This window comes from Cebus imitator, unplaced genomic scaffold (assembly GCF_001604975.1).
Source record: "Cebus imitator isolate Cc_AM_T3 unplaced genomic scaffold, Cebus_imitator-1.0 Scaffold763, whole genome shotgun sequence".
Lineage (NCBI taxonomy): Eukaryota > Metazoa > Chordata > Mammalia > Primates > Cebidae > Cebus > Cebus imitator.
The window spans coordinates 497,789-510,635 of NW_016108078.1; the positions used below are offsets into that span (position 1 = coordinate 497,789).

General features: G+C 37.7%; 1 protein-coding gene across 5 annotated transcripts in view; it reads right to left on the bottom strand.

The window, feature by feature from the left end:
- The window catches only part of WNK3 (WNK lysine deficient protein kinase 3), a 176,025-nt gene that overhangs the window by 43,191 nt on the left and 119,987 nt on the right, over nucleotides 1–12,847 (bottom strand). For 3 of the 5 annotated variants that reach the window (XM_037735263.1, XM_017519653.2, XM_017519652.2), the window contains exons 18-20: nucleotides 3,000–3,231; nucleotides 2,475–2,605; nucleotides 791–1,404 (exon numbers count right to left, since the gene is read on the bottom strand). In XM_037735263.1, coding sequence (XP_037591191.1) covers nucleotides 791–1,404; nucleotides 2,475–2,605; nucleotides 3,000–3,231 — 977 coding nt within the window. The remainder of the gene's footprint in view (nucleotides 1–790; nucleotides 1,405–2,474; nucleotides 2,606–2,999; nucleotides 3,232–12,847) is intronic. The other 2 variants (XM_017519655.2, XM_017519654.2) reach the window with 1 other exon arrangement.

Genomic DNA, 12,847 nt, shown 5'->3' on the forward strand with positions numbered 1-12,847 from the left:
GTGAAGTTTTGTTCTTGTCACCCAGGCTGGAGTGCAATGGTGCGATCTTGGCTCACTGCAAACTCCACCTCCTGGGTTCAAGCAATTCTCCTGCATCAGCCTCCCAAGTAGCTGGGATTACAGGCACCCACCACCACGCCTGGCTAATTTTGTTATTTTAGTAGAGACGGGGTTTCCCCATGTCGGTCAGGCCAGTGTGGAACTCCTGACCTCAGGTGATCTATCCACCTCGGCCTCCCAAAGTGCTGGGATTACAGGCATGAGCCACCACATCTGGCCTGAATTTCTTTCTTTAAAACGACCTATTTTATAAAACTAAATACAAAACAGCATTCTACTGAGAAAATATATTATCATAATATCACTAGTGAAGGTTGATTACCTTAGTCACCAAATAATAAGGTTGATCTTTAAAGTATCTTACCTATTCCTAAAGAAGATGAACCACTATCTCTGATTGTAATAAGTCAGCTGTTTACTTATCAAATGTGAAATTATATAAGAATAGTTGTAAAATCTAAAACCAAAGTCCTGAAGAATAAGGATTGTAAAGGTTAGCAAAAAGAGTAATTAAATCATATTGGTAAATAAGCAATTGTAATTAGTCTTCAGACCATGAAAACATTTTATATATAAGGACTTTTTATCATTCATAAATGTTTAGCATTAGCATTCTTTGTAGTTTTCAATCATTAAAATGTCACCAATCCTAAATTAGTTACCAATCAAATACTATGTTCTATAAAACCTAGGGCAATGAGATTTGTGACAAAAGAGAAACAGTCCTTACTTTTCTCGTAATCTTTGAAGCTCCACCTTCAAGTCCTCATCCTCTATTTCCGATTCATCATCACTGCTCATTGGGGAAGATGGTGAATAGAAGAGTGAGCTCTGTGTTTGAGCATAAGCTTGTTCTTCGTGGTGGGGTAAGCACTGATCACTCTCTGGACCAGTTTTTGCTCCTGACTTTCCACTGCCAGCAAGACTGGCTGAAAATTCACTATCGGAGCTAGGCTGTTTCCCAGCAGTCGGCATCTCTTTCTCTTTAAGCAATGGTTCAGATCCAGACTGTATGCTACTTCCTGTGGCTGGAGTTTCTTCCAATTCCTTTTCTGGGGTCACTGAAGATACATCAGTCTCACAAGCTGTGCTGAAAGATAAGAAGTTGTCACCTTGTTTGGGAACTCCTTTATTTTCTTTACAGGTTTCATGAAGGGCTTGTAACTTCTCAGAAGAAAATGAAGTTTTTGGATTGTGTGTGGCAGTTTCTATTTCTACCAACTGAGACTTTGCTGTTTTAATAAAGGCTTCTTCACTAGAATGATTCGTCTCACTGAACACTGATATGTGTTCTATTCCAAAAGATGTCACTTTTGCTGACTGCTGCTGAGGAACTGTAATCACCTGGGATACAAAAAGGTAAAAGTAGTTAGAATAGGACAGAGAGGTAGATGGTCTGCTATTTATTGATACTAGCAAAACTTATGTATAGCCCCAAATTCAGTCTTTCAATCAGGCCCCTTGGGTAAAGAGAGTGGGTGTCATATTGCTCAAATAAAATTCCACAATTAGAGCTACTGAGATTCTAAAGTACATGAAATTACATTTATGAAAGAGGACCCACCCGCCCACCAAAAAAATGATAACCTATTTCTGTGCTCTTTTCCAGCTACCAAAATCTCCTTTTTTTTTTTTTTTTTTTGAGACGGAGTTTCACTCTTGTTACCCAGGCTGGAGTGCAATGGTGCGATCTCGGCTCACCGCAACTCCGCCTCCTGGGTTCAGGCAATTCTCCTGCCTCAGCCTCCTGAGTAGCTGGGATTACAGGCACGCGCCACCATGCCCAGCTAATTTTTTTTTGTATTTTTAGTAGAGACGGGGTTTTACCATGTTGACCAGGATGGTCTCGATCTCTTGACCTCGTGATCCACCCGTCTCGGCCTCCCAAAGTGCTGGGATTACAGGCGTGAGCCATCGCGCCCGGCTTTTTTTTCTTTTTTGAGATGGAATGTCACTCTTGTTGCCCAGGTTAGAGTGCAATGGCGCGATCTTGGCTTATCGCAACCTCTGCCTCCTGGGTTCACGTGATTCTCCTGCCTCAGCCTCCCAAGTAACTGGAATTACAGGCATGCCCCACCATGCCCAGTTAATTTTCTATTTTTAGTAGAGATAGGGTTTCTCCATGTTGGTCAGGATGGTCTCGAACTCCCAACCTCAGGTGATCCACCCTCCTTGGCCTCCCAAAGTGCTGGGATTATAAATGTCAGCCACCGCGCCTGGCCCAAATCTCCATTTCTTTAGACTCATCTTTACTACTGATGGCTTCAAAAGGTGAGGGGATGCATGCAAGGTGAACAAATTAAATATAACAATGATCTACATTTAAAGAAAGTATCATCTACAGACCAAGATCTCCAGTGGCTATTACATTTTATAATGCCCTTGTAGATAAGGATTCAATCAAAGACACAAACCTGGAACCGACCCCGCTGAAATGATCCACTCATCGCTTTACATCTATTCAAAGCCCTAGTATCATCTGTGGACTCCCGTGTCAGAGGAATGGGATCAGGAGCAATTGCTGATCTCATCTCTTCTGTTTCCACTGCAAGTTTTGCCAAATAGTAAGTGGAAAAGAGAAAATTATTTGTTAAGACTAAATTTGTTTACATTACCAAAAATGAAGAAAAGTAGAAAAAGCTTAACTCCTGCTAGACAATTAAAAGGTGTTAATGTAATACGCAACATTGTATAAGTCCCTAAGTCTAAATCAGACATTGCAAGATTTATCCCAAGACTTAGTATCTATATGAAATGAATAACTGGAAAACCAAATTAGTTACAAAAGGAAAAAATAAAATGGCAATGACATTAATGGGACATGTCACATACATGGGCTATGTGGAAAAAGTGGCAAGATTTGTGTATGAACCAAAAAAAAAATAAGTAAATGAAAAGTGATGTTACCTAGTCTATGTCCCTGACTGTAAGCACACTACCTTGACGGACTTTTGATCTCTTGAAAAAGCTGGTTGACTGCCGTAGCCTGTATGCCCAGCTTTTTAATTTGCGAGTCCAGGATTTCTTGCTAATAGGATTTTTGAGACTAGGACAAGTAAAGCTTAGGCCAAAATATCCACCTCCTGTCTGCAGATGAATGGCTCCACCGCTTGACACAGCAGCAGGATAGGCCTCTGGATCCCCTGGAAGTGAAGCATCTGAGGACATCTCCTAATGGAGACAAAAAATAAAAACAAACAAAAACAAAAACAAAAAAAAAACACAAGAAACAAGAAAAACCAAAGTGGTAATAATTTAGGTAAGGTGAAGCTTTTTTTTTTTTAAATAACATTGGAATTTCTTGTATGGACTAATCTTTAACCCAAAATAAGATATTTATTATGTATATAGTTACATTAATAGTAGGATATCAGACTGAACCTGAAGTATTCAATTTTTAAAAATTAAGCCTTTTTCTTTCTTTAAAAATATTATTTAGACTTTAGTAGATAAAAGAGATTATTAATCTTCTAACTCAAATATTTTTCATCATTATATCAACTTTGAAAACTTAAAATCAAATTAAAATTTCCTTCATATGTGCCAGTTTAATAAAAGGTTACTAAAACTCCTTGCTATTATCATGAAAATTTTCATATATGTCCATATGATTTAAAAGACTTTGTTAAAGATATATAAAGGACATCAAAATTACTTCAAAATCATGCTCTATAAATTCTTGTTAGCATCAGGCTATGCTGGCTATAAAATCACTCCCCTCTTCTTGTCCTACTCCCCACAAAAAGGCCCCTGATTTAACTGTTGTATCTAAATGAGTGCTTTAAAAATAAATCCCCCATAATAACTAATATGAAAAGTTAGTACAGACAACCAGAAATGCTTTGGGAAACATGAGAAGGGTGACTACTAATCTAGAAGATTAAAAAAATATATAAAAGCACAAAGAATGGGATTTAGCATTTGCCTGAAGGAAGATAGCCTCTATGGCAGTAAGTATGATGTCTTGGGGAAGCATTATTAATACTTAGGGCAGGGCCAGGTGCAGTGGCTCACGCCTGTAATGCCCACATTTTGGGAGGTTGAGGCAGGTGGATCACCTGAGGTCAGGAGTTCAAGATCAGCCTGGCCAACATGGTAAAATCCTGTCTCTACTAAAAATACAAAATTAGTCTGGTGTGGTGGTACATGCCTGTCATCCCAGCTTCTTGGGAGGCTGAGGCAGAAGAACTGCTTGAGAACCTGGGAGGCGGAGGTTGCAGTGAGCTGAGATTGCACCATTGCACTCCAGCCTGGGTGACGAGAATGAAACTGTCTCAAAAAAAAAAAACCAAAAAAACCTTAAGGCAGGTCAGGACATATTAAAAATAAAATTACCCAGAAGAACCAAGACTTTCAGAGATGCAAAAGAGAAAAAAACATTGTGAGCAATCAGTTTTTATTTTCTGAAGTCTCATTTTAAACTAGTAATAATCAGTTTCACGAGGAGAAAAAAAGAAGTATTACAATTTAGAAAATGTTACATTGGTCCCACTGAAATTACAGAAAAGAATTTTAATATGTAGGACCTGGATCAAGATGGCAAATTAAATATTTGTTCTAGCCTTCCTTATCAATCCAAATTTACAGACACAACAGGAAAATAGATGTAGACACATGAATATACGACTGAAGGAGGAAAAAGCAGACCATGACACATGTAGGAATTGTTTCAAAATGCTGTAAACTTGGGTGGCTGATACAGGCAGTAGGAGAGAACCCTGGCCAACCAAAAAGATGAGTGGTGCTTACAAAACTCTATCGGATCTATCTTCTGTCTCTTTCAATGTTATCTTTTAACACTCTCCTGTTTGCTGGCCTTCTTTTGGTTCCTTGAACAGATCTCTACCTGTGCCTATCACCACCACATACCAGTCCTTCCTTGACTACCATATAGAGGTTTAGTATCCATTTTCTTCTACTAGAATGTGAGCTCCACAAAAACAGAGGCTTTGGCTTATTCCCTGCTAAAGAGATGTTCAATGAATGAATGAACTGGTTGGGATAACGAAGAAGGAACAGGCAGGCAGTTCTGTCCCTTCCCTCCCAACCTACACACCAAGCAAAGGACAGTAGAGGCATGTGCCCCCAAATAAGAGTAGTAAGAGGAAAAGGTCTGTGGCCAAGACAGGTCAACAATGTAGGGAGGAGACAACACCCAGGAAGAAAGGTAAGCCCTCCTACCTTTGGGGACTAGCTAGTGGGCCACTCTCTAGGCAGTATCAGAGAAAAGTTACAAAATACAGTGTCAGGAAGATGTCCAATACCTTTCCCACAATTATTGAAGGAAGGTTACAGTAATTATATAAAGTCCTTACAGACAGATGAACAAGGAATCTTATGAGTGAAAAAGAAGAGAACTCAACTAAGCATCATTAAACATCTAGGGAAAATTAACATTATAAGAAAATACTAAAATCACCAAACAGAACAGCCAAGGAAATACCATTAATAACACAGATTAAGACTTTAATATCTTCAGAGAGATGTGTGAATATACTATGTCTATAAAAAGGAATGAACTATAATTAGTAGAAATTAAAATATAATACTTGACAAATAGCTGAATAGGAGATGCAACAGGTTAAAAATTGAGAACTTATCCCAAAACAAAACGAAAAAGGACAAACAAATGGAAAGCATGAGAAGTTTATAGATAGGAGCCAGGTGCGGTGGCTCATGCCTGTAATCCCAGCACTTTGGGAGGGTGAGGCAGGTGGATCACCTGAGGTCAGGAGTTCCAGACCAGTCTGGTCAACATGGTGAAACCTCATCTCTACTATAAATATAAAAAATAGCTGGGCATGATGGTGGGCACCTGTAATCCCAGCTACTTGGGAGGTTGAGGCAGAAGAATCGCCTGAACCTGGGAGAGAGGTTGCAGTGAGCTGAAATCATGCCACTGCATTCCAGCCTGGGCGACAAAAGTGAGACTCCACCTTAAAAAAAAATGTTTATAATTAAGAAAAATAGGAAATGAAGAAATAAAACTATCTCTATTCATAGTTGACATGATCTTATATATAGAAAATCCAAAACAATCCACCAAAAGTTATTAGAGCTAATAAACAAACTCAGTACTAAGTCAGAGGATACATCAACACATAAAAATCAATTGTATTTTTATATATTACCAATGAAGAATCCAAAAAGGAAATTAAGAAAACAATTCCAGTTCTAATAACAATGAGAAGAAAATACTTAGGAATATATTTAATCAAGGAGGTGAAAGTCTTATACACTGAAAACTACAAAACATTAATGAAAGAAATTCAAGAATACTGAAATAAACAGGAAGACTTAATCTGTGAACAGTCTACAAAGTGACCTACAGATTCAATGTAATCTGTATCAAAATCCCAATGGCCTTTTTTTATAGGAATAGAAAAGCTGATATTAAAATTCATATAGAATACAGGGGATGCTAAATAGTCAAAAAAGTATTTTAAAAGAACAAAGTTGGAGGACTCACATTTCCTGATTTCCAAATGTACTACAAAACTACAGTAATCAAAAAACTGTCCTTTTGCTATGGGCATAAGGATAGATATTGGATCAACAGAATAGAATTAAGAGTCTAGAAATAAATCCATACATCTATAGTCAATTGATTTTTTTTACAAGAGTACCAAGACTATTCAATGGGGAAGGAATGGTTTCTTCACCAAAAGGTGCTGAACAACTGGCTATCTAAACGCAAAAGAAAAAAACTGGACCCTTGTCTCGTACATATACAAAAATTAACTCAACATATATCAAAAACCTAAATATAAGAGTTAACAAAGCAGTACAAGAAAAAGTAGATAATCAGACTTCAACAAAAATAAAAACTTTTGTACATTAAAGGATACCATCAAGAGAGTGAAAGATAACCATCCCAGCACTTTGGGAGGCCGAGGCGGGTGGATCACGAGGTCAAGAGATCGAGAACATCCTGGTCAACATGGTGAAACCCCGTCTCTACCAAAAATACAAAAAATTAGCTGGGCATGGTGGTGCGTGCCTGTAATCCCAGCTACTCAGGAGGCTGAGGCAGCAGAATTGCCTGAACCCAGGAGGCGGAGGTTGCGGTGAGCCGAGATCGCGCCATTAGGCCGGGCGCGGTGGCTCAAGCCTGTAATCCCAGCACTTTGGGAGGCCGAGGCGGGTGGATCACGAGGTCAAGAGATCGAGACCATCCTGGTCAACATGGTGAAACCCCGTCTCTACCAAAAATACAAAAAATCAGCTGGGCATGGTGGCGCGTGCCTGTAATCCCAGCTACTCAGGAGGCTGAGGCAGGAGAAGTGCCTGAACCCAGGAGGCGGAGGTTGCGGTGAGCTGAGATCACACCATTGCACTCCAGCCTGGGTAACAAGAGCAAAACTCCGTCTCAAAAGAAAAAAAAAAAAGACATAGCATCCAGAATATATAAATAATTTTTATTTTATTTTATAGAGATCGGGGTGGGGGGTCTCACTATGTTGCTCAGGCTGGTCTTGAATTCCTGGCCTCAAGTGATCTTCCTGCCTTGGCCTCCCTAAGTGATGGGATTATAGGCTTGAGCCACCATGCCCAGCCATACATATAAAGAATTCTTACAACTCAACAACACAAACAACCCAATTAAAAAACAGGCAAAGGACTTGAACAGGCACTTCTCCAAAGAAGATATACAGATGGCCAGCAAGCACACGAAAAGATTCTCAATACCACTAGCCATTAAGCAAATGCAAATTAAGACCACAATAAGATACCACTTTATACTCACCAGGATGGCTACCATCAAAAAATTGGAAAACAAGCGTTGGTAAGCATGTAGACAAATCCTAACCCTCACATTGTGCTGGTGGAAACGTAAATGGTGTGGCTGCTTTAGAAAAGAGTTTGGCAGTTCTTCAAAAAGTTAGACGTAGAATTACCATATGCCCCAGAGAAATTGAAACAGGAACTCATATGAATACTTTATATGAATGTCCACAGCAGCACTATTCACAACAGCCAAAAGGTAGAAACCAATGTCCATCAACCAATGAATGGATAAGCAAAATGCAGTATAGCCATAAAATGGAATATGAACCTTGAAACATTATGCTAAGTGAAAGAAACCAGACACAAAGGCCATATCTTCTATGGTTCCATTTATATGAAATATCTAGCATAATCAAATCTATATTGACAGAAAGCAGATTTGTGGTTGCAAGGGGCAAGGGGGAAGGAAGAATGAACAGTGACTGCTTAATGGCTATGAAGTTTCTTTTTTTGGGGTGATGAAAAAGTTCTGGAACCAGATAATGATGATGGATACACGACCTTGTGAATATATTTAATGTCACTGGATTGAACACTGTAAAATAGTTAAAATTCGAAGGAATCACAAGAAAAGACAAGCTTCCATATTTATAAAGCACAAAGAATATGAAATAAGATGAATAAACAATAAAGAAAATATACCAAAAGCATCTATGTAGCCCTTTAAGGAGGTACTATTATCTCGATTTTACAGAGGAGGAAACTAAGGCTGGGTAAAGGGTGTAGATAATTTGCCTAGTATTACACAGAAAATAGCAAAGCAAGATTTTGAAACTGGTTTGTGGGGTTCAAAAGCTGTTTTCTTTCTAACGTGTTTCAGTAAGAATTTTTTCATTTAAAAAAATGTTACAAGTAATACATTGTGAAAGGAAAACAAAACCTCAGGACCCTAATTCATCATGCCAAAAAGAAAAAAAATTAAGCTGAAAGCTCTCATGCAAGAAACTGCATTTCATTTTGTTCCTAAGCAGACAACTACAAATGAAAGGTTAACTACCTCCAGAGATAGCTACCCTATGTTCACCTTATCTTATGTAAAGTGCTGATTAACTGAGCAAAATTGTGAGATGAACACATAATTGACTATTCTCCTACCTGCTCCTTTTCTCTTGCAACATGTAGATTACCATAACTCCCTCTTTTCCCTCCAGCTTGCTTTTCCCCTTTAAATATTTAAGCCCTCAAAATCATCTCTGGAGAAAGGCACAGACCACAGACTGTATCTGTGATTACATGTTTCCTCACTTCTAGGCATGTCCCTAACCTTGGCAAAATAAACTTCTAAATTGATTGAGACCTGCCTTAGATACTTTTTGGTTTATAACATGAATAACTGTTTTCTGTAAAAGATCTAAACCATTACATAAAACAAAAATCTCTGTAACAATCCTCCTTCCCAGTCCCCCTAGAAGGTATCTGCTAATATCAGTTTATCTTTTCAGAACTTTTTTGTACATATGTGTGTGTGTGTGCATGTGTGTGTGTGTGTGTGTGTTCCTTTTCAAAAATACAGGAGGCCAGGTGTGGTGGCTCATGTCTGTAATCCCACTGCTTTGGGAGACCAAGGCAGGAGCATCGCTTGAAGCCAGGAGTTCAAAACCAGCCTGGGCAACATTGCAAGACCATGTCTCTACAAAAAATTAAAAAATAAGCCAAGCATGGTAGCACATACTCAGCTACTTGGGAGGCTGAGGCAAGGGGATGATTACCTAAGCTCGGGAGGTTGAGGCTACAGTGAGCCATGACCGTGCTACTGCACTCCAGCCTGGGTAACGGAGTGAGACCCTGTCTCAAACACACACACACCTCATCATACTGTCTGAATTATTCTGCGTATATTTTTCCCGATGATTTTTCTTGGAGATATGTCCATGCTAAAATAAAGATGATAATAGCTAACATATATTTATAGGTCTACTTCATGCTTTCAAATTGCTTCACAGTATCAATGTCCCTAAATTTCTATTTACAAATATTTAAACTTGTTTGTGAATCTTTTCTTAACTTTTTTTTTTTTTTTTTGAGATGAAGTTTTGCTCTTGTTGCCTAGGCTGGAGTGCAATGGCCCAAAGTCGGCTCACCGCAACGTCCACCTCCCGGGTTCAAGGGATTCTCCTGCCTCAGCCTCCTGAGTAGCTGAGATTACAGGTGCCCACCACCACACCTGGCTAATTTTTTGTATTTTTAGTAGAGCGGAGGTTTCACCTTTTTGGTCAGGCTGGTCTCAAACTCCTGACCTCAGGTGATCCACCTGCCTCAGCCTGCCAAAGTGTTGAGATTACAGGTGTGAGCCACCACGCCTGGCCATGAATCCTTTCCTGTTACATATAATCAAACAATGTTACACTGAACATTCTTAGACATGTTCTTTTGTTCATATATGCAAATGCTTCTCTCAGGTAGAATTTGACAGTGACATAGCTCAGTCACAGGAATGTATACATTTCTAACTTTCAGTGCTAAATTGCTCTCCAAGTAGGCTGCACTGATTTTATTCTTACCAATACAAAATGAAAATTATCACATCTGGCCATCAATTTCTTTAATACTTGCTAGTGTGATTAGCAAAAAGCATTTTTCTCATTAAAATTTTGCCTTTTTCTCATTACTAAGAAAGTTGAAAATCTTTTCACATGTTTAGCAGGCATTTCTATTTCTACTTTTGTGAAATGCACGTTCAGATGGTTTGGCTATTCTTCCACTGAGTTGTCTGATCTTTTCTCAATGATTTGTAAGCATTCTTTATATATTTTAGAGTTAATATTTTGTCAGTTTTCTGAGAAAAAAGATTGGAAGAAAACTATATGCAAAAATAGGTTGCTATGAAAATGGAGCCAAGAATAAGAAAGATTTAAAAAATCAAATTCATGACTGCCAAATGAAAAATTAACTGGATACAGCTGAATACCAAGAGAATGATCTGAAATTTAAAAAGAAAAAAAAGCTGAAGACATATCTGAGAACATAAGGTTTTACAAAATAAAATTAAAAGTGAGAGCAAGCTGTTAAGAAACATGGGGGATAATCCAAGAGGCCATGTATCTCCTACAGTTTCTAAATGCAAATAAGCAAGACAATGAAGGGGAAGAAAAAAAGAAACAAAAATAAAGTTTACTGGAGCTGAAAAAAAGACACAAATCTTCAAATTCGAAGCATCCACAAAAGTGATATACAAAATGAATGGGAAAGTGATATACCTAGAAATAGTCTGATAATGAGAACTCCAAGATAGTTTCCTAAAAGCAACTAGACTTGTGCGAACTGAATACAGTAGCTACTAATTACATGTGGCTGTCTAAATTTAAATTAATTTAAATTAAATTAAAAATTCAGGTCCTCAGTCGCACTAGCCACATTTCAAGTGCTCAGTAGTCATATTTGCTTAGTAGTTACTATATTGGATCGTGCAGATATAGAACATTTCCACATTGTAGACAGTACTAGAGCATTGCAGTGGTCTAGAGTAAATACAGGTTACCTACGAACGAATAATAAACAACTGACATCACTCTCATCAGCAATACCTAAAGCTAACAAAAGACAATAAAACAATGTCTTCCAAATTGAGAGGAAAAAATTCTGATCCTACCATCTGTACTCAGTCAATCAAGTGTGAAGCAATATAAAGACATGTTTGGACATGCAAAAGAATATCAAATAGGATACTCATGTAACATATTTGAAAATATTACTCATAGATGTATTTTAGGGGAAAAAAGAAGAATTCCAGGACACCAGAAACAGTGGCAGTTAAGTATGATCCAGATGTAGCAATAGACACTTGAAACAGATATAAGAATCCATTTGACCTTGACACTTGAGAGTCTCCTTTGAGCAATAGAGTTTAAATGACAGAAATAATAGTTCATTTCTTAAGATTTGAATCATATTAAGTGATCATATTTATTTATTTAAAATAATTAAAACTTAAAAAAATATTTAAATTCTATCAGTAGAATATTAAACAGCTGTTTCAACAAGTTATGTAAGATGGAACTATGTGTACTGACATGGACAGATGTCCATAAATGAAAAAATGCAGAATAGCATATATATGTAAAGAAGTGTATGCAAATTAATATTAACATGTATCTATATCTATATAAAGATACAAAATATCATATATAAGAAGTATGTCTTTATAAATATTTATATATTAAAATCATGTCTGGAAAGAGTTGGTAACAGCTGTGTGTATACGTTTGGTGATGGGGTGGATTTTACTTTATGTACAAGTATATATTATTACTTATATAATAATGACAAAAACATACAATGACAAAGATTTAAAAAGAGGTCCATGATATACTGTAAAGTGAAAAAATTAAGTTGCAGACCAATATGTATATAGCACAGTGTTTTTGTGAATGTTATATGTATGTAAATAGATCTGTACAAGCTTAAGAAAAGTCCAGAAGGATAAGCACCGAATTATTAGTGGTTACTTCTGTGATTTAAAGGGGCAGAAAAGGAAAATTAAAGTTCCTACATTATATAACTCAAAAAATAAGTCAGGCCGGGCACAGTGGCTCACGCCTATAATCCCAGCACTTTGGGAGGCTGAGGTGTAGGCCAAGGCGGGATCAAAAGGTCAACAGTTTGAGACCAGCATGGCCGATATAGTGAAACCCCGTCTATAATAAGAATACAAAAAATTAGCTGGGTATGGTGGCGCATGCCGATAATCCCAGCTACTTGGGAGGCTGAGGCAGGAGAATTGCTTGAACCTGGGAGGTGGAGGTTACAGTGAGCTGAGATTGCACCACTGCACTCCAGCCTGAGCGACAGAGCAAGACTCGGTCTTGGGGAGGAAAAAAGTCATGAGATTAATGATGATTTTTACTTTCTTTTTTGTTTTTTCAAATTAAATCCCCCCAAACATGGTTAAATTAAAAACCATAACTTTTTTTTTAAAGAAGGAAACTGATAACCAGCATTTTAAATGAAAATCTAAAAGTTCTTCCTACCCACTAAAACAACCCATGAGTCAGTTTTCATT